The following is a 21,465-nucleotide window of genomic DNA, read 5'->3' as shown; positions in this document are numbered from 1 at the left end:
ATCTGGTAAGGGGTTCAGACACTGCATGAGTGGATTCTGGGGAGCACAAGAGGCTGCAGGGAGGGGCCTCCACACAGAGGTGCCCCAGCATAAGGCGGGAGAAGGGCCCTGTTATGAGGCCTGGGAATGGAAAAAGGCCAAGTCGGTCCGTCCCAAGCCACTGAACCTTGGATCTAACCTGGGCCTCCGACTCCAAGCCTGGCCTCCTTCCCCAGCAATGACCCGGAGAGAGACAGCACGTGATCGACACTTGGTGACGGGTGAGAGGGGAACGGGAGAGGCCACAGAATGAACGGAAGTGCCGAAGGAGAAGGAGGACTTGCTCTGAAGAGGGTCCATGGGGCACAACGGGGTTTATAATAGCTATTATACAGCTTGGCAGAAAGTGTCAAAACAGAGACAAATCGGATGAGTTTCCACACGCCCCACCCAGCCAAGGACCGGAGAGCCTTCTCCTTTGTTCCACAACCAGCCCTCAGCTCTTTCCCTGGGAGTCAGTTGGTGTGAATTCTTGTCCACTTCACATTGTTATATTAAAGTCCTTGTTATAACATAATGACTGTACCCCCTGCTTTGGCTTGTTTCCAGTTTTTAGCATTAGTATTTTAGTAGTAGTATTTAGAATTTATATTATAAATACTCTAGTGAACTTGTTATCTGATTATAATCTTTTCCTTATTTTTGGCCTATTTCCCAGCTTTATTTATCTTATTTATTTTTGTGGTACTAGGGATTGAACCCAGTGGTGCTCTTCCCCTGAGCTACATCCCTAGCCCCCCATTTTTTAATCTTGAGACAAGGTCTCCCCAGGTTGCCCAGGCTAGCCTTGAACTTGAGGTCTTCTTGACTCAGCGTCCCAAGTTGCTGGGATCACAAGTGTGCCCCATCACCCACGCCCACATGTTCCCCTGAAATGGGAACATTGGGTCACACCAAATGTATGAGTGTGATTTTTAGGTTAGGAGGAGTTAGTCTGTACACACGGTTTTTAATATACATGGAATCTTTCTCTGCCTCATTCTCACAACCGCACGGTGTTCCATGGAAGAACTTTAATTCGTTTAACTATTGCTCTGCTGATGAATATTTATCAAATTTTTGCAATTACAGTCACTCGGTGCATAATGATGATTCAGTCGACAGTGCAGCAGGTCCTCGGTGGGTCCCATCAGATCACAGAGGAGCTGAAAATTTCCTATCACTGATGACCCGGTAGCCTACGGTCACAGTAGAACATAAGTACATAACAAGATAGAGACAGATGTGTTACTGATTTTGGTTTACTAGACTTTTAATCACTAGAGTGCAAGCCTTCTCTAACTTTTTAAATCTCACTATAAAGTCTGTACCATCAGCATCTTGTTTTTGGTATCTCCTAATTGTATCTGAGCCCACACCTAATGACTGACCTGCGCCAGCTAGCTTTATGCACGTATGCTCTATGATGTTCACGTGGTAACAAAGTCTTCTTAGAACATATCCCCTCCCTATTTTTTCTTGGCACTGGGGATTGCACCCAGAGGCACTTTACTGCTGAGCTACATCCCCAGCCTTTTAATTTTTTGAGACAGGGTTTCACTAAATTGCTGAGGCTGGCCTTGAACTTGTGATCCTTCTGCCTCGGCCTCCAGAGTCACTAAGATTACAGGCACATGCCATAGAGCCCAGCTGCATCCTCCTACTTAAGCAGTGTATGACTGCATGGATACTACTGCCAGACACATTCTTGTACACCTATCTGCACATTTCTGTAGGATAGATTCGATTAGATGTCAAATTGCAGTGGTCTCAGTGGTGCACAACTGCGATCCCAGCTGCTCAGAAGGCTGAGGCAGGAGGATCGCAAGTTGGAGGCTAACTTAACATGACCCTGTCTCAAAATGAAAAAGGTTTGGGTAGATAGCGTAGTGGTAGAACACTGACCCAGCATGGATGAAGCCCTGGGTTCAATGCTCAGTACCACAAAAAATGAAATAAAATACAACAGAAGTAGAATTGGCTGAGGCAAAATGGGTACTTCTGACACATACTGTCAAATTGTCCTCAGATCTGCTCTGTGGGCTTATTGCTCCCACCAACTGGACCAGTGCCATGGTCTTGTCCACAGACCCAGGACTCAATGGCAGCTGGCCCCAGAGGGGTTAGCCAGTAGGGATAATTTGAAGAATAATCATCACTTGTATTTATCATTAATATTATAAATATGTTAATATCTATAATTGATCCCTGTCTCCTTTGTATCTTTTCACTTTGTGTCGTTACACTTTGACTTGGTTTTGCTTGTGGGAGTGACTTCCTGCCCTGACCACTCCTACCTGGTAACTGCTTAAATTTAATTTCCCTTCCTCCCCGCCTGCAGGTCCCATGACAGGCGTATTTCTCCTTTATCGTTTCCTTCCTAGCCTCCCCGTCCTTCTTCACTTCCTCTCCATTCGTCATCTTATTTGCTGCTTGATCTTTTTGTGGTCACAGAATTCTGATAACTGATGGGAGCTACACTTTGACCTCCGGGATTCATCGGATAGTCTGATAGTTCACACAGACGAATTCTAGCAAATTTAGCAAGCTCATAATGCTCGCCTGACAGTCTCTTTTGAATGTTACTTAAATTGGCATCCTCCCATCTCTGAGAGCTGCTGGTAATTCCTACTGATCATCTTTCTTTAGACAAGTCATTCTGCTTTATAATTAAAAACCACAAAGGGAAAAAATTCATTGCTCTGAGGGGCTCCAGTTTCTTCATGGTGTTGCGTTCAAGAAACTGCAATATGCAAAACATATTTGAAAAGGAATTAAAATTCTTTATTGAAGATTTTTTAAAAGATCTCAAAGAACTTCGTTCATAATGCATAAAGAAACTTTTTTTGGCAGTACTGGGGATCTGATCCCAGGGCCTTGCACATGCTAGGTAAGTGCTCTACCACTGCACCCCTTTTTTGAGACAGGGTCTCACTAAATTGCTCAGGCTGGTCTTGAACTTGCAATCCTCCTGCATAGCTGGGATCACAGGTCGGGCACCACCAAGTTCCCAGAAGGCTTTTTGAAATCTTCCTCCAAGGTCTCCATCTCCCCCACCATCTCTGGCACACTAGTACCCTCCTCTGCTCTTGGCAGTGCCCCCAGGATGTTTCTCAAATGCCAGCTCCTGGAGACCTCCTCCTCTTCCCTCGGTGTCTGCGAATGTTCAAACCCTTCTCACTTCTATTAACCCAAGCAGCAGGGTGCCTCCCGATTCACCTTCCACTCCAAATCTGCCTTGTCCAGAAGATGAGCTAGTGGACACACTTCAGAAAGCAGAAGAGGGGAAGGCTATGGCCACTGTGCCTCAGCCTAAGCTGCCACGTGAAGTGGAGGACCCACGCACTAGGCCTCCGAAGCCGTTCTCTAGGGCACAGGCTCATCCTGTTCTGGGGGCTTCCCCGATGAGCACCCACCTGTGGTTTTCAGCCCTTCAGCCTGACTCAGGGTTGAAATGCACCCCCGCCCCGGTCTCCCTTCCATAGGAAGAGTCAGAAGCTGCAATTTAGGATCGCACCAGCCTCCCCACCCTGGCCACAGGGTGCAAAGGGACAAAGATCTGGCTCTAGGAACCAGCACAGGACTGTCCTCCTGCCAGAGAAGTCAGTGACTCTGTAGAAATGAGATTGGTTGAGACAGGAAGAATAATTTCAAGAGATGTACAGCATGGCGACGATAGTTCATAAACAATAATACTTAAAAATATATGCTGAGCGTAGGTCGTAAGTGTACCTGCCACAAAACCCAAGTACGTGAGGTGATCCATGTTACCCTTTCCTGATGTGTTCATGTATCAAAACATGTCATACACCATAAATATTGATGATTTTTGTTTGTCAATTAAAAAATAAAATCATGGGCTGGGGATGAGGCTCAAGTGCGCTTGCCTAGCATGCGTGAAGCTCTGGGTTCGATTCTCTGCACCACATAAATGTAAAACAAAGATATTGTGTCCACCTTAAAAAAAAAAAAACCTAAAAAATATATATTTTTAAAAAATAAAATAAAATCATAAAGATTTGAGATAAAGATGATTTTTTTTCTCGGTTTTGCTTCCTCTCCACATCAGAACATTGGCTCTAGTAATCAATAGGACAGTTTCCAGGAGGGGTGAACTTGGAACCTCATGTGTACTGTACAGTGGACTTGAGCACATGAATCTAAGGCACATTTGGAGGTGAATGTCCCCCTGTCCCCTAAGGGAGCTGGAGTGGAAGCTCTGGTCACATGGCTGAGGGGAGAATTTAGTTCTGAGCCAGTCGGACCCTTTGCCGGCAGATTCGGCTGGCCGCCCCCAGGTCCCCCTGTGTCTTGTGCTGGGCTTGCCCCAGGTGGGGCTGCCTGGGATGTTATTTCGTGAGCCCTCTCCTAGGGCCCTCTCCTGTGCTCTCACAAAAGCCCTGCGCCTCCCGACCTGCTCACCCAGCACTGGATTCTCGACAGTCCTCCTCAGAACACTTACACCTGTTTTTTGAAGTTTGCTTTGAAGTGATTGAGGATTCTGAATAGATCCTGATGCATTTTAAGGCCTCTAAGCCCAGACACTGCCCTGTTTCACCGTGAACAAGCCCACAGCCTGGCCTGGTCAGACCCCTCGAGGCCGAGGAGAGGGGACCAGCAATGCTCCCCAGCCCCCACGCCATGTGAGCACAGTCCCCAAACTTCCTGGCGGGACTTGTTATGTCCTTCAGGGAGAATGACCTTGGGCTTGGTTTCAATTTCCTTGGGTACAGTCCTCTCTCCTGCCTCAAATCCTGTCCCTCTTGGAAAGCCTGAGTCTGATGACCCTCTGCTTGTGACCAGTCCTTACAGCTGGCTCCTCTGGCCATCTCAGCCTGATGCCAGGCCTCTGCTTACTCAGCTAGCCGCAGAGGTCAACCTCTGTCCCTTCAGCAGCCTGAGTTCTCAGCTGACATCTTGCCCGCACGTTCCTCACATGGCAATAGCTGTACTGGTTCTGGAAAGAGTGGGGACAGCAAGTCCCGGGTCTCCCTGAAATAGCCCTGTGACCTCGGCCAAATCACCTTCGGAATTTTAATGTTTTCCATAAAATAAGAAGAATCAGAAACTTCCACGCTTGGGGGCCAAACCGGATGAAGCCCAGGGAGGCAGTCAGCTGTTGGGGTGAGCGTCCTAGGAAAAGAGAAAGGGAAACAAAGCTGAGTCAGGGGAACCAGCCCTTCACAGGTTTGCTGCTTCAACCCTTCCTCCAAGGCAGGGAAGGGAACTGCCCCCAGGACCTTAAGAGCAGCAGAGACAGCAGCCCACACTCATCTGAAACGACACATACGCAGGTCCAGGGGTGTCATACAGACTGTGACCAAGCTGGGTTTCAGGAAGAGAGCCCACAGAGGCCAGGAGAGGGGTGTCAGAGGTGGTGGTGAGGTGGAGCTTGAAGTGCCCTTGAGGTGCTTTGCAGAGGCGACAGGTGGGTGGTGACAAGCAGGACTCCCAGAACTTGGCGTGCCTTGACTGACTAGTTTCTCCTTTGGACAAATCTGTACTGAATATCTACCATGTTCTAGGGCTCGCGATTCACTGGGCAGCGGAGTCACACAGCAGGGTGCTCAGGGGCTTCCTCCCAACCCAACCCGAGCTGGTTCTCAGGCTCTGCCAGCGCAGGGCTCCCGCGCACCTGTGTCCACTCTTCTTCTGTGGCCAGTGCAGCCTCCACTGAGGGGACGTGCAGAGCAGCCTGAGCTTTGTCACCGCAGTCAGGGAAGACGTGGGTTCAGCCTGGCCCTGCAGAGGCATCAAGGATGCCAGCAGCGACTGTCCCCAAGAGCTCTGCCACTTTCTTTCACGCTCAGTAACTAGTAAACAAGGAGTAAATAAACAGAACTGCCATCTTACACCACTCACCCGTGTCCCGCATGAGCTATGGATTTGGGTTTCCTGGCATGAAATGTGCTGGCTGGGAGATACGATGAAAAAAATCACACAACACAGAAAGAATTTGGGAACTGAGGGCAAGACGGCTCTTTGACCTTAAGGGTCAAGCTTGCACGCTGGAAAGAGGGTCTGAGCCTGTGTTTGGTTTATTTTATAACAGGGACATCAAAGGCAGGGATGAGGTTTCAGGGGCAGACTCCTTCTTCGTGGTGTCTTGTGGTCAGCAGAGTGACTGACATCTTGGCAGGTCACACCCCTCTCAGGTGCTGTGTGGGATCCTAGGCAGAGCCCTAGGGGGAGGCTCACCTGCATCAGGCCATCAGTCCCTGACAGGGAATTCCGGTGCCAGACCTAGCCCCTCACTTGGCTGCGATGAGCAACAATCCACATACAGCCCATGGGCAGCTCGTAACAGGGAACAGCAGTGTGTGTTCCGAGTGTGCCGAGACTCAGAGGTCCCAGCTAGAGTGTTAGTCAAAGTCATGATGCCATCCCTAGGACGCACTCTGACCTGAGCAGTGGGTCAAGGACAGAATGAAAGAGGATGACAGTTTTCACCTGCATCAGCTCAGGTACAACTCAGCTAAGATCTGGGGTCACCTGTTCTGCAGGATCTAGGTAGGATTTGCTCAGAAGAAGTCCAAAATCTGTCTCAAGGGCCACTGTTTTCATAATCATCTCTGCCTCTAAGCACAGAGGACATCAGGACCTCTGAGGCTCCTGGGGCAACATCACCCCTCCTAGAAAGTGGCATAACTTTTAACTAACACCCTCCCCACATTCCCCATGTAACCCTCATCTCATAAAAAGGTATCTTATTTGTTTCCATTTTGCAAAGAAAGAGATCATTAGTTGTTCAAAGTTATGCAGCTAATGGGCATGGAAGGTAGAATCAACCCAAATTATGGGCCTCACAGCCCAGTGCTCTTTCCGCTACACACAGCTAAGCAGGGCAGACTAGAGGGCTCTCTGGGAACAGCACTCTGCATGGAAAACAGCTTTCCTAGTAGACCCAGTCATTCCTGCATCCAAAATGTGCAAAACACCAGAGAGCCAGAGTGGACCTTAGTAAAGGCACAAGATCTCAGCCTGCAAATGGCCTGTAAGCTAGTGAAGGAGGAAGTGTACCCACAGGACACCAGTGTATTAATCCACACAGGCACCTCAGGGCAGCAGTCCTGAGGAAGGCCAAAGAAGAACATGCAATGTTGAATCCATCCTGGAGGGCTCCCGGGGGGAGGTGAGGGCCTCCTTATTCTCTTTTGGTTTGAGTTGGATCTGAGATGCAGAAAAAAGACGAAGTAATTACACTCCTCAGATCAGAGCACATCTTTCATCACTGGTCCATGAAAAGCCCCTCTCTTATTTTCTTTTTCTCTTTTATTCTCACCTCTACATTCATTCCCCTCTTTCCATAGGCAGTCACCAGTGGTCGAGTTCCTCTGAGTTCAATCCTCAGGAACCACCCCCCACACACACAATAAAACTGTTTTAAATTCTCTGAGTTCTCCCAAACTGGTTATTAGTTGATCAGTTTCTGGGTACTATCTTTTTTTTTTTTTTTTGGTACTAGGGATTGAATGAACCCAGGGGCTCTTGACCACTGAGCCACATCCCCAGCCCTGTTTTTTATATTTTATTTAGAAACAGGGTCTTGCTAAGTTGCTGAGGCTGGCTTTGAACTCATGATCCTCCTGCCTCAGCCTTCCAAGTCACTGGGGTTACAGGCATGCACCACCATGCCTCTGGGCACTATATTTTGAATATTAGTTTGGATCCTGGTTTCCTGAAAGCTCCAGATGCTTACTGGTGTGCATTGAAGGATTAGGGTGTGTTCCAGTCTCCCTCTTCCAGCTTTGGGGGTACCTGTCTTCCCAGGCCTTCTCCCCGGGCTGCTTATTCTCTCTGAGCTTTCTAGCACTGGTCACTTCCACTGCTTCGGCACTGGATGGTGTCCAGGTTGGGGTTTGTAGGAGTCTGCGATTGGTGTGTCGTCACTGTTTCCATATTAGAAGGCATGACTGTCCATCCAACTTGGAGCGTCTGTGGGGAGACAGTCACCTGGGATCTTACCTAGCCGCCATGTAGCTCCCCCTCTTCTTAATTCTCCTGTTATCCCTTAGGGTCACCCCTTCTGAAAACCACCTGCCCCTGGCCCATCATTACATCCACGTCCTTGGGTTTTTTACTTGGTGATTTGCAAGAGTTCCCCATCTCTCCTAGAGAGGCTCCTCCTCACACAGCGCTCTCCTGGGAGCTGCCGTGATTGCCTATCTGGGGCGAAGGGACCTGTGCGGTCACCACCTCTTCCAACTCTCATTCTCTAGTCGGGGCTCAGAAATGGGCAGAAACACGATCAAAGGGAAAGGACCCTTTTCTTTCCTCCCCTCTGACGGCTTTGCCTGAGGACCGAGGTCCGAGGAGACGGGTAACAAGGGGCAACGCAGCTCTTCTTCTCTGGGGCGCTAACCTGCCGTGTCAATTTGAGTTGATAAGCGGTTGGAAGGCCTAATTGGGTCAGAAGACCCTGAGATGGCTGGCGCAGAGGCCCACTCAGTCACCCACGTTCCCGGGGCCGGCAGGGCGCAGGGCAGTGCCTGTTCATCACATGTGCTGTGCAGTGGCTGCTGCATTTCCTGCCAGTGTCTGCCCAGGCTGGGAGGTGAGGTGACTCCAATCCAGTGACGCTGAGTCACTGAGGGTCCTTCAGAGAGAGCAGAGTCCTGCCCAACACGGAGTGGAAGACGTTCTATCACAGTGGCTTTTAATGTCCCTCCCAGCCTTTGCTGGCAGAATGGCCTCTGGGGCCCTCCCATCCTAACCTCGTTATGGGTGCCATCCCCAGACGGATGTGCCCTTGACTCTTCTTAGACTTCCTTCCTCCTCCTGACCTCTGGCCCACTTGCCTAAAGGACACAGAATTCAAAGCCAGTCTTGCTGTGGGCAAGATAGGGCTTCACTAAGTTGCTTAGGGTCTTGCTAAAGTTGCTGAGCCTGGCCTCAAACTTGCGATTCTCCTGCCTCAGCCTCCAGAACTGGAAATACAGCTTGCACCACTACACCTGGCTGGGGTCTGTTTTTAACATGTGGCTCAGGTGATTGTCACTATCAAGCCCATTTGAGAAACCCTACGTTAGGGGCGCGTGGTGAAGTAAGTGTAGACCTTCTGGAAGGAGCGACAGCAGCCCTGGGTTCAGGAGTCTAGTCCCCGGACCTCTCTAGCTCCGTCTCTCTCTTGCTGTGTGTGGTTAAGCAAGTCCCTTGACCTCTTTGAACTTGATTTCTTCATGTAGGAATAAAGATATTGGGCCAGACCTCTTACAGTCCTTACATTTCATGAATTGTTTTCTATAAGTCATTAGTAAAGTAAGCAAGTATGACACATGGTTTGTGCCCCAAAAGCAACTTCTCCCCCAAGTACTCCTTTATTTTAAAATGTATTCGGTGGGAGAAACCTGACCAGCCCCTCTGCTCTCTTACTCCTGAGTGGTAGATTCTGTCCTAGCTATTTTAAGTTACAGATGCAGTCTCAACTTGGAGATTAGAACACCAGTCCTGAGTAATAATCAGCACCCTCCAGTCTTCTCCCTTCTTTGGGTCTGGCTCTGCTTAAGGCTGGAAGTGGCTGGGGAGGAGGTGACACAGGTCCCTCTGCTGTCTGACACTACCCCCACCCCACCCCCCACTTTCCCTCCCTAACTGCACTAGTTTTACGACCTGCCAGGATAGAAATCGTGGGGTTCTGATACTGAGAGCTGGAAAGACCTTAAAACTGGCTCTTGCTCTTGTGAATGGGGCGGGGTGGGGTGCCCCCTGAGATTCCCTGTTGTGCCCCTCTCTCCTACAGTTCCCTCAACCCATGCAAACACCCCGTCTCCATTCGCAGGTCCCTGGCAGCTTTTGCTCAGCCCCAGGTATATGGGGACCGCCTTCAGCCTCTTCTGCTGGGATTTCTGACGACTGGTCCCACTGGGTGGGATGTCGGTCACCCCGGGGCCAGCCCTGGTCCTCCTCCCTCGTTGGAGGGAGGGATTCACGACTCAGCAGCAGCTCTGCCTGGAAAGTCTTCCTCCCCAGTTATTCACCAGATGAATGACCCACCTGCATTTTATGGGGGACAGAGGTGGGTTTGTGGATCCTGAAACAGATGTTCTTACATTCCACTGCGCAGCTTGCACACCGCCAGTGCTCAGGGTCTTCTGACGTCACTCACGACTGGGTAGAAAGAGCCCTGCTGTAACCTCCACGCACACGGGACCTGCGTTCCCAGCAGTGAGCGCCTCCTAGGGAAAGGAGGCCAGGGTGCGGGACCGGGAGGCCTGGATGGGAAGGACTGAGGCCGCTCTGCAGGTGGCCGGCTGCCTCCGCAGCTGCTCCCAAAGCTCCACTCCTGGCACCTGCTGGCCACAGGCACGCCGGTCCTTGAGGCACCATGTCTATCCTCTGGCCTCCAGCTTCTGGCCAAGGTGTGAGGGGTCCAGACAGCAGCATAGAGGGAAGGAAATGATGATGGGACCTGATACCACCTTACAAGTCTCCCCAGGTTCTCAGAGGCCAAGGCAACTATGGGGGACAAGAAGCAAAGCCCTTGGGAGACTTCCACCTAGGGTCAGGTCATGACCTAGTGCTCCAGCCTGTCTGTCCCCCCAGCCTCTATGTCCAGCTTCCACTGACCTTCCTCTTTCTTCTCTGGCAGGGACTGATGCCCTTGGCCATGAGGAACCCCCAACCATTATTTGCACAGGTGCAGCCTGTGTGACTGAGCCACCGCTGCTCCAGCTGTTTCACGTAAGTGAAGGCACAAGCCAACCCTCTACCCCCACAGACAGGTGTCGGGGACCTGAGTGTCCCCAGGAAGCTGGATGGAGAGGGAGCTTCAGAAAGTCTTGGTCCTGGACATGGTCCCCACTGAGTCATTGTGCCCCAGACCTGCCAGGACTTGGGCAGAAACACAGGGCTCCTGCTCCTTCTCACAAAGCTCCCCAAGAAGCAGCTGGCTTGATGGAAGCCCACAGCCTGACCCTGGCATCCTGGCTCAGACACTTGCCGTCCTGTGACCTAGGCCGACCCTCCTGCATTGTGGGGTTTTTGTGAGATTTTCAGGGACATGTATTAGTTACAACAAACCTAGCGGCTTAAAACAACACACACTGATTATCTGAGTTTCTCTGGGTCAGGAATCCCCGGCATGATGACCTGGGTCTGCTGCATCCTGGTCTGTCACAAGTCCTCAGCAGCCCTCGGCGTGAGCATGCAGGGAAACAGGGAAGGATAAAGTGATGATGTAGTGAAATCACATAAATTCTCTCTGGCCAGAGGTTCATCTTTCCCCCACTAGATGCCTCAGTGAATCCCCAAAGCCTGGCCCACTATGCATCTGGGCAAAGTCAAATTGATCTTGAACAGTTTGCAGATGGGATTAAGCTGAGAGTTGCAATTTTCTGCCCCCTGGTGGAAAATTGAAGTAATAACTGCCAGGCCTGTGACGTGCTACACAGTGAAATGATCTTCCCACTCTTCTGCACAGGATGCATGATGCTGGGGGGTGAGGGGTATAGGAAGCAATCCAAGACACAACCCCTGAGTGCAAAGGACTGGCAGTTTAGTGGAGGAGTCAAGATATCCCCACGCTAAAAGTCCACTAGCATCCCCTGAGGCAGAATTTGAAGAAGGAACATGGAAAGAGGTATTGCAGTGGAGTCCAGAACTGAGAGAGCAGGGATGGGGAAGATGAGGAAGGCTTCTCCAGCCTTGAAGGATGGGCGGGATTTGAACAGGTGGAGATGATGCGCTTCTCCACTGAAAGCCCCTAGGGAACCCCCTTCATCTCCACAATGGTAAGTCCCAATTTTGTGCCTTGCCTATAGTCTCTCCAGCTACACGCCTACCCTTACACTTCTGGAACCCTACCATCCCAAAGTCCAGGTGCTTCTCGCCTCTGGACTCTTCTTTCTTCCCTGTCCACCTGTCTCCCACTCATCAGCCTGTGGGATTCAAACATGACCTTTTATGGCACACCTCCCCACTACGCAGTTGCCCTTCTGATGTCCCCAGGCCCCGGGACTGTGATGTGGCTGCCTGTCTCACTCCATGTCATAGGATGTGCTGAGTGTCTTCATCACTAAGCTATAAGCTTCCTAGGAACCGGGGCTACCTGACAGGGCTGAGGTGCCACGTCGGGGAACTGGAGGGAAAGGTGAATTGGTAATGATGCATGGTGGGGAGGGGAGGGCAGAGGCCTTGAAGCTCTTCACGAAAGTGTGTGCCCAGATAAATGTATACTGCAGACAGCGTGATGTAGGGAAGGCGCTGGAGCCACAGAGGGGAAGGGGGGCCTGGTGGGAAGAAGAAAACCCGTTAGGAAAGCCGTCGCATCAGTGCGGGCCTGAGATGCAGGGCCCTAACTCGGTGCAGTGGAGAGCAGAAGGCCGGGAAAGGCCAAAGAAGAGCCTAAGGATTTTAAAGTCTGAGTGTCTAGGGGCACATCCTATGGCCTGATCACACTAATGTACAACTGAACCCCCTGAGACCTTGTCAAGAGGCAGACTCCGGCTCTTAGGCCTCTGGTGGGACCACGTTTCCAGCCAGCTCCCCCAGGATGCCCAGGCCTGGTCCACAGACCACAGGCAGCAGTGAGGCTGCTCAGCACCCCTAAGTGAATTGAGAACAGTGCTACTGTGAGGGAGGAGCCCCCCAGAGCAGAGTGGAGGGCAGGAGGTATGTTGGAATGAAGGAAAAGGTGCCTCTTCCTCCTGGTGAACACACAGGATGCCCAGCTTGGTGAGCAGAGTGCTGGTGAGGTCTGGCCCCCACTTGAGGAATGAACAGCCTGCCACGCCCTTCAGAGAAGCCCTGGTGGGACACCCCGAGACGACACTCAGATGGGGCGCCTGTGTGGAGAGCAGAGTGATGGCTTTAGCCTGTCCTAATTGAGTTTGAGGTGACAGTGGGGCTATCCAAGTGAAATGGACATCTAGTGGCAGTTGGAGACTCACCTGGAGTCCTGCATTGGGCTCTGTGGGCTTGCTGATGAGAGAACAAGAGCAGGTGGGGATGAGGAACTAGCTCACCCTCGGGGCCTTCTGCAACGGGTGACACTCCTCTCCCAACATCTCTGTCCCTTTTTTGTCTTGCAGGTCACGGTTCCCTTTACTGAACGTTAAGTGCTTACAGTCATTCTTCCATCCTCCAGACACCAAGTCCCCACTGGCCAGTTCCCTGGGAGGCCTGGACAGCCCCTCACTGAAGCTTGCCTCCCTCCTGTACATTGGCAGGACCAGTCTCCCCGGCCTGGACACAGCCTTCCAGGAGCCTGGGCGTGGCCCACCCACTCCCCCTGGTCTCACCTCGCCTTGTTTACCATGAACTGAAGGCGAGGAGAGATACCCCCAAAAGGAATGTGGGCTTGAGCAAGGGAAGAGCCAGGACCATCTGTGTTTGTACCCAGGAGAGCAGCATGGCCTTGGGGGGAAATGGACTGGGCAGAATCCCAGCCGATCCATCAGGCCTCAGCTCCTCCTGTATGGAACAGGGATAGTTAGTGACCACCCCAAACTGTCCCTGTGAGCAATGAAGGCCTCCCGTGGCCAGAGCCTCAGCCCCCACAGAGGCCGGTATTCTATTATTCTGTGTCTTGGAACCATGGGGACAGGGAGGTCAAGAAGGAGGTAGGGAGAGAGGAATGGGGGCAAGAGGACTGCGGAGGAAACAAAAAGAACCTGTGACATTGGAAACGGGGAGCAGAATTAGCACCCGCCTCCTCCCTGGAGTCCGTGGGGTAATGCTACAGTGATGGAAGCTGTCCCCACGAGCTCTTCTAGAGGCCAGTCTTCTACTCAGGCACCCACCTGCATCACTAGCTCATTTTATCTCACAGGGAGCAACAGCTCTCACTCACCCCAGCTCAGGCTGGCCCCAGCCCCAGCCCCTGCCAATCTTCAGGCCCCGGGGTGCTGAGGCCCTCCCAGCTTCTGGTGCCCTCAGGTCCCCTGCGTCTCACCCTCTACACACGTCTTTGCAGAGTTGGATGGGGCATCGGGCGGATGACCGCGGGAACGGTCGTGATCACTGGCGGAATCCTAGCTACGGTGATCCTCCTCTGCATCATCGCCGTCCTGTGCTACTGTAGGCTCCAGGTCAGTCCCCTGGGCCTGCGGCTGGAGGCTGCCCGGCCACCAGCAAACCACTTCATTATGGGGGCAGAAAACTGGAAGCCCACTTTGGGCCCAACAAAGCCCAAAGCCATGGAGTGTAGGAGACCTAAGTCCAGGAGGCTGGGAGCTGTGGGTGGTCAGAAGGGACCCACGCACCACCCTCTGCACCCTTCAGGCACCCAGGGAGTGGCCAGGACATACTGGGTCATCACATTCACCTGAGGTTTCGGGAGTGGTGGGAAAGCCACCCTTCGGGGTATACTCTGAGAGCTGCTACTGGAAAGCCCTCAGCCCTGCCTTCCACATGACATGTGTGTCCTTCTCTCTGCCCCCCTCAACCGTAGCCTGGAGTTACTACACTGAGCAACAGGGAGAGAAAAGGCAAGGTGTGCATGGGGGCGGGCGTGCACCACCTCTCAGCCGTCTCTGTCCCCTCCCCACAGTATTACTGCTGCAAGAAGAGCACAGCTGAAGATGCAGACCAGGAGGAGGACGAAGAGGAGGAGCATGGCCTTCCCGTCCACCCCAGGGGCCCCACCTGCAATGCCTGCAGCTCCCGAGCTCTGGACGGCAGAGGCAGCCTGGCACCTCTTACCGGCGAGCCCTGCAGCCAGCCGTGCGGGGTGGCCGCTGGCCACTGCACCACCTGCTCCCCTTACCACACCCCCTTCTACATACGGACAGCTGACATGGTGCCCAACGGGGGTGGAGGCGAGAGGCTCTCCTTTGCTCCCGTTTGCTACAAGGAGGGGGGACCCCCATCCCTCAAACTGGCAGCGCCCCAGAGTTACCCGGTGACCTGGCCAGGCTCTGGGCGCGAGGCCTTCACCAATCCAAGGGCTATTAGTACAGACGTGTGACCCCGTCCACCCCAGCCAGCACACACACCAACGCTGCCACCCGGAGGAGCAGAGGAGGCGGCCAGTGGCCCTCCAGCAGCCCCACGAAGACTCCTCGTTTCTTTGGCCTTTCTTGCTCCACAGCAGAGGGCTCGCCAGGTTGAGCTGTTGAGAACCAGGGCAGGCCTGGCTCCCGCCCGCCCCGTGGCTCACAGGTTGGGGCCCATCTGATGGGTAGGCCTTGCCGCTCCCCCAGTTTCTGTCTGACTCCCCTCTGACCACCCCCTGCATCACCACAACCCCTTCCAGGACCCCCAAGCCCCGGCTCTGCTGGCTGGGCAAAGGAGCCCCAGGGAACACGGCTCTAGGGGCCTCCAGAGCCTGTGGGAGATGAAGCGGCCATGTCCAGAGGAAAGGGGGACAGAGGGCAAGGAGAGAAGTGAGGACTGGACACCCAGAAGTTGGGGAGGGCAGGGAAGGTGAGGCCTGCATGCTGGGGTCAGCCAGGAGCTCGTTCACAGTCCAGTTTTCTACCTTGGGGGCCAGGCTAGTACTGTCCCTGGAGCGGCTCTGCTGGGCTTGTGGATTACTGAACACCCCACACCTGCCTCTGCACCGCCACCCCACGGAACACCGAGCTGACCTTAAAGGTCGTGGCATGGGTTATGTAGGGTCTGCATTGAATATCCCTGTCCAATCCCCTCCCCCACCGCATCCTTTCTCTGCCTTAGGAACCAGCTGCCCCCTACTGGAGAAGCTTTTTCAAGTTGTTACTAGAGTTCTAGAAGCTTAGCTCTGAGATCTCTCTGGTCCTCCCAGGCCCTGGTCCACCTCGCTTAGCGCCACGCATGGCCACAGTGCTGTGGGGAGGTGTGCGTTCCTTTCCCCAGGTGCACACGCACCAGTCACCACCAGCAGGCACTGAGGGCTTTGTCACAGTCAGTAATAGCTGCACAGGACAAGCGACCAGGGACACCAATGAGCAAGAAAAGCAGCAAGGACAGAGGTGATATTTTAAAATTGTTTTTTAGTTATAGATGAACACAATACCTTTATTTTATTTATTTATTTTTATGTGTGGCTGAGGATCAAACCCAGTGCCTCACACGTGCCAGGCAAGCGCTCCACCACTGAGCCCCAGCCCCAGCCCCCAGGAGGTGATTGGGGGCCAGTCCCTATGGCAACCAGACAGAAGGTCCAGGAAGAGCCTGGAGTCCGTGGGGCAATGCTGCAGTGACTGAAGCTGCCCCCACAAGCTCCTCCAGAAGCCAGGTACTCCACTTGGGCATCCACCCGTGTCACCAGATCATTTTGTCCCACAGGGAGCAACAGCTCTCCACTAGAGGGCTCCTGAGGATCAGGTGTGTCTTGGCAATTGACTTTAGTGCTTACTGCCCTCTTTGGCCACCCCACTCTCCGGTCTCCTGCTGGTGGGACATTTATTGCTGTTTCACTCTAGTCCCAAGTTCAAGTCCTGCTTACAACCCTGCAGTGGCCTTATGCTTTTTCAGTCATATATCTGATGCAATTTCCAGTAGCTTCTGCATTAAAAGGTGGCTGTCCCTGCTTCTAAGGGCATAGCTAACCCCTGCCCACTCCTGAGTCGCTGAATGTTACAGATGGTGGCACAGGGATGAGGCTGGCCTCTCTGCTGAAATCCTAGTATTCGACACGGGTAGGTACAGTGGAGGGAGTGGGAAGGGGGACGCCCACCTCACGTCTCAACCTGGAATCCAAGCACACTGGGTTGAGAAGCAGAAGACCTGGGCTCTGGCCCCATTTTGGTCACTCACTGGCTCTAGGACCAGTCACTTCCCTGAGACTCTATTTTCTCCAGGAAGACGAGGGTGAAGTCTAAGGGCCCCCTAGTGCTGTATGAAGTGAGGACTTCCTAAAAACAGGTGCAGCCTGGCTATTCCCTCTCGCCCTCCTCCTCCTGACGGGGGATGGATATGTTCCCAGCTGTCTGATCCTGTGTACAGGGATGCTGGCTGAATTCTAACTGTCAGACAGACATGTTTGACCCCACGGAGTGACCTCCTCAGGTGGGAGCTCTGCTTCTGCACCAGGAAGCAGCTCTAGGTGGGTCAAGGAGATTTGTCTCCCAGTGCAGGGAACAGCGTTGATACCTTTCCTGGGCGAATGTAACCCTGTGATGAGCTGCTGGGCCTGGCCGCCCTCCCAGCTTCCTGAGGACCAGCCCTGGTGCCTTGCGCCCCTTCAGTTCCACAGCTGATGACCCCAGGGCCACAGCCTTCCTCACCAAAAATAACAACTCCATCGTTGCACCTCCTGCCTTGGAAGAATCAGCACAACCCAGCTAACCACCACCCGCTTCTTGCCCCTGATCTGTTGGGGTCCCTGAGGACAAAGCATCCCACAGCATTGTCTCCTCCGGCAGCTGTCCCAACCTAACTGCTCTTAACCCAAGTCAGAATCTAGGTCTGGGGTGTTAGAAGGCAGGCCACTGCCCTCCCCAAGCAGCCCTCACTGCTCAGAGCCCAGGCTCCAAACCAGGCTCAGGCTCGCTTGCCCCGCTGTAGCTGCTGGGCCTTGTGCTGGTCAGCTTTTCGTCATTGTGACCAGTGATACTTGATCAGAACTTAGAGGAGGAAAAGCTTATTTGGGCTCCATCAGAGGTCTCAGTCCATGGTCAGTGGGCTCCATTGCTTATGGTGGAAGGGTGTGGCAGAGGGAAGCAGAGCCAGGGAGAGAGAAGGGGCCAGGGACAGAAGAAGCCCCCGAGGCCACATTCCCAGTGACCTACATCTTCCAGCCACGCTCCACCTGCCTATAGTTCTCACCAGTTCCCAGAAAATCCATTCAAACTATTAATCTATCAAATCATTCATCCACGGATGAGTCCTGAGCCCCCAGGACCCAGTCATTGCCTAAAAGCCCACCCCGGGACCTTGCTGCGCTGGGGAGCCTGCCTTCCACGCAGGACGCTGCGGAGATGTTCCAGGCCCAGACGGTAACAGGCCTGCCCTGTGGAGGAGGAAGCTCACCCCACTCGGCCACACTGTCCTGTTAGCTGTGGCGTCTACTACGGGACACTATTTATACACTCTTCAAACTGAACCCTGAACAGGAAGAGAAGGAGGCGGGCCCAGTCTTCTCCGCCATCTTTCTCGGCCTCCACTTCACTACTCCTGCAGATTTCTTGTCTTGCATCTTTGATAACTTGGAGTCACAACCAAGTGAATGTCAAAATAAATGAGAAATTTGAAATAGAAACTCCACAGGGTTCTCCATTCTTCTCCCGGGGAAGGGGCAACTGGGCATGGATTTTAGAGGGAACTCTCCATTTCAACACCCAGAAGGTCCGTTTCCTCTCCTCTACTGCTCACATGTTAATGAGACCTCACCTGCTTCAGGCAGCCCCTCCTGGGCTCAGCTGGAGTTCACATCCAGGGAGGATTGATTGCTTTGGGGGAGAGGGATTGTGCTAGCTGCAACTCAGGCTGAGAGGTTCTGCCTGTGATGCTGAGCCTCACTGGCCACAGCCAAGTGGGTTGGGCAGAGATGACAAAACAGGAGCCTTATAGAGTAGTGATGGGAAATAACTTTGTATGTAAAAAAGAGAACACGGGTATGAAGCCAGAGTGTGTCTGCATCTGTGTAAGAGGCTCTTGCTCCACCTCAGGGTCATGGCAGCCATGACTTGAGCCAGGTGGGCAGCAGGCACCCTGGCCTGAGCAATCCGCACCTGCAGCAGGCCTTCCTGAGCATTGGGAGCACAACTTTACCCCAGCGCAGGGAACGCTGGCTGCAGCTCTGTCACCACAGTCCTCTGGGAACAGAAACCAGGCCCTGAGGCAAATCTTATGATGGCACCTGTCCCATCCTCAAGCCACCTTCTCTTGCCCCTACAGAGCAGCCAACACCTCCCACCCACCCACACCTGGCACCCTGGTGAGGCAGGGCCACCCCAGGCACATTGGCTTGGCTGGGGCTTGGTGGCAGGGCCACATCCCTGGCCCTGCTTCTCCCTGCATCCCTTGACCTCTCTCAGCCTCAGGGAGGGAAGACGAGGGAGGCAGAAGCAGTGCTGAAGGCCGCAGGCCCCATGCCCTGATAGCCCTGGGTCTCTCTGATCAACAGAGCTCTGGCCCTCTCGAGACCACCAGTCCCGTAAGTCACATCAAGCCAACCTGGGTCCTCAATCCTATGTGTCCCCCGACCCTGGGTTTCAGCAGGGACTCACAGTGTTCTACACCCGAGTGCCATGCAGGAGAGGAAGTCCCCAAACCATGATGTCCAATGCTGGGCACTTCCAGGACGGCACAGCAGCTAGGAGGGGCAAAACCAGGACTCCCCCCCCAGAGTGCTGGGTGACCAGAAAGGAAGCAGCCGCCCACCCTGACCCTCAGGTGCAGCTCTGTCACCACCGTCCTCTGGGAACAGAAACCACACCTTGAGGCAAATCTTACCATGGCACCCGTCCCATCCTCAAGTCACCTTTAAGCTGCTCCCCACCCTCCCCCGATGTCTGTACCCTCTCTACCCCAGTCCCCATTCCAGTGACCACCATTCCTCTGTCACCTGTCTGCTCCCTCTGTGGAGAACCAGGGAGTACGTGCGTTTCTGGGTGCCCTCCGGGAGAGCAGGGTACTCATGGAATACCCCATCCTCCAGCCCAGCACACAGCACCCTCCAGATGGCATCACAGCCGGTGGGCATTGTGTGGGGACAGCCGAGAGAGGGAATGGAGGGGATCCTGGGTCACAAGGCCATCGTCTCTTTTTCTCTCTGGCAGACGCAGCAATCTAAGGGTGGTGGTAGAGGCTGGAATTTGAATGAAAGTTCAGTGTGAATCTTCCTGGGTCCACCACTCACCTCGGGACTTCAGGGATGTTTTGCACTTTTCTGTGTCGGTTTCCTCATCTGGAAAATTGAGATCCTAATGTCTATCGAGTCCACTTTGTGAAATTTAGTGAACTGATGCCTGGCACCCGAGGTCACTATTCCCATTTGTAGGATTCGTAGACAGACTTGTATCTGCACGAGACAGGCAGCAGGCCCACGTGGGGCTTGCTCAGGCTTCGGGGTGGGAGGCTCCTCTGGGCTCCACTCTCTTGTTCCACCTTTACTCATGCTCACACCTTTACTGAGCCAGGCACTGCTAGGACCAACGCCCTGTGCACTTCTGCCTCCCTCTTCGTTTGGACCTCTCCCTCCCCAATGACTCTGTCTGTGACTCTTTGAGTGACCCACGTGCCCGTCAGCCTGAAACTGCATTCATCCCAAAGAGCTGAAGGAAGGAGGGGGTTCTCATCTTCCAGCTCAATGCACAGCTCTCAGTTTGGCTGTGCTTCTGGTTTCGCTGGTTCCCAAGTCAGTGCTTGGGTTTGTAAAGCAGATCAATGGGGACAGAGAGGACCTCTAGCCCTTTCCTGTGAGCCTGGATTCCCGTGAGCCTATTCCTGGCTCTGCTGGGCTTCACTTAGAACCTGCTATACTCTCTGGCTTCCCTGCTACAAGAACGGGCCGGGACTCCAGCCGTCTTAGGGGAGAGGGTGGGGGGCAGATACCTGGTAGGGAGGGAGGGGAATGCACTCGTGCACCCATGCACCCATGCACCCATGCACCCATGCACCCATGCACCCATGCAGAACACCCTGTGCCTTCAGAGTTAGGAAACCAAAGGAGAGCCACCTGGAGGACTGGCCCTCCCATGTGTCAATGGCTGCCAGAGCTGGCTGTAAGGAACCGGCTTTCTCTGAATCCTCCCTCCTACCTCACGTCCTGCCAGGCTCCACAGAGAAGGAAACGTCACTACAGCTCTAAGGCTACCCCATGGGCCACAGGCAGCTTCACTCCCCTGACTAACCACCCTGTGATCCCGTAAGCCCCTCCTTCCAATGGACATAAACTTCCTAAGATGTGAAATCAAGGTTCTCTTTCTCTATTCAGCCTCCAAAATGGTGAAGCCAACCTGCAGCCCTGCTGTGGCCCTGGTCATCTGACATATTCAGGCCAGTTTTCTAGGTAATTCTTGGTTGCAGGGGGGACGTTGCATCCACAGATTGACTTCAACTGCACAATGAGTTAAGGCAGCTTGACCAGTGCTGGCAGATGGATTATGGGAATAAGGCACCGCGGAGGAGGCTGGCCAGATCCTGCTATGGTGCCACCAAGCGCCACTAACCACCTGCACACTTCTGCCTCCGTCTCCCTCCTGGGCTGTTGTGGGCACCAGTGGAAGAAGGGCTCACCAGGGCAGCTCCCGTGTGCTTGCCTTTGCCCTGGGCCTGCTCTGAAGGGCAGAAGTGGGCTCTTTTTAGACAGGAAAAAATAAACCCTGTGAGCACATTCCTCGTCATATTGTCACCAGACTTTTTGTTCTGGAAGAAACAATGCAAGCTCAAACAGAGGCCTGATCCTCCTCACAAAGTCCCCTGAATCCTTCCCCAAACACTGGGACCCAACCAAAGGGAGAGGTCTTTTCCAAACCACCTATGTATACTGGACCCGTCACAGTGACAGTAACTTAAGGAGCCCACAACTGGGACCTATGGAGCTGAGTCTCTAACTCGTCCCTGGCAGGGCAGAGTCCTAGA

General features: G+C 53.3%; 1 protein-coding gene across 5 annotated transcripts in view; it reads left to right on the top strand.

Moving 5' to 3' along the window:
- Fam163a (family with sequence similarity 163 member A) overlaps positions 1 to 18,139 on the top strand; it is an 86,550-nt gene extending 68,411 nt beyond the window's left edge. The window contains exons 2-6 of one of the 5 annotated variants that reach the window (XR_006848733.2): positions 10,607 to 10,698; positions 13,047 to 14,045; positions 14,507 to 16,174; positions 16,522 to 16,577; positions 17,011 to 18,139. Coding sequence is in view for 2 of the 5 variants with exons in the window: in XM_046430094.2 (XP_046286050.1) it covers positions 13,953 to 14,045; positions 14,507 to 14,923 (510 nt within the window). In the remaining 3 variants the exon portion in view is untranslated. Of the gene's footprint in view, positions 1 to 10,606; positions 10,699 to 13,046; positions 14,046 to 14,506 lie in introns of all 5 variants that reach the window. The other 4 variants (XR_006848731.2, XR_009225477.1, XM_046430094.2 and 1 more) reach the window with 4 other exon arrangements.
- Positions 18,140 to 21,465: the final 3,326 nt, after the last annotated feature.

This window comes from Marmota monax, unplaced genomic scaffold (assembly GCF_021218885.2).
Source record: "Marmota monax isolate L192 unplaced genomic scaffold, Marmota_monax_Labrador192_F-V1.1 WCK01_AAM20220418_F8-fsc00055, whole genome shotgun sequence".
Lineage (NCBI taxonomy): Eukaryota > Metazoa > Chordata > Mammalia > Rodentia > Sciuridae > Marmota > Marmota monax.
The sequence above is the reverse complement of the archived record's forward strand: the minus strand, read 5'-3'. Positions and strand labels throughout refer to the sequence as shown.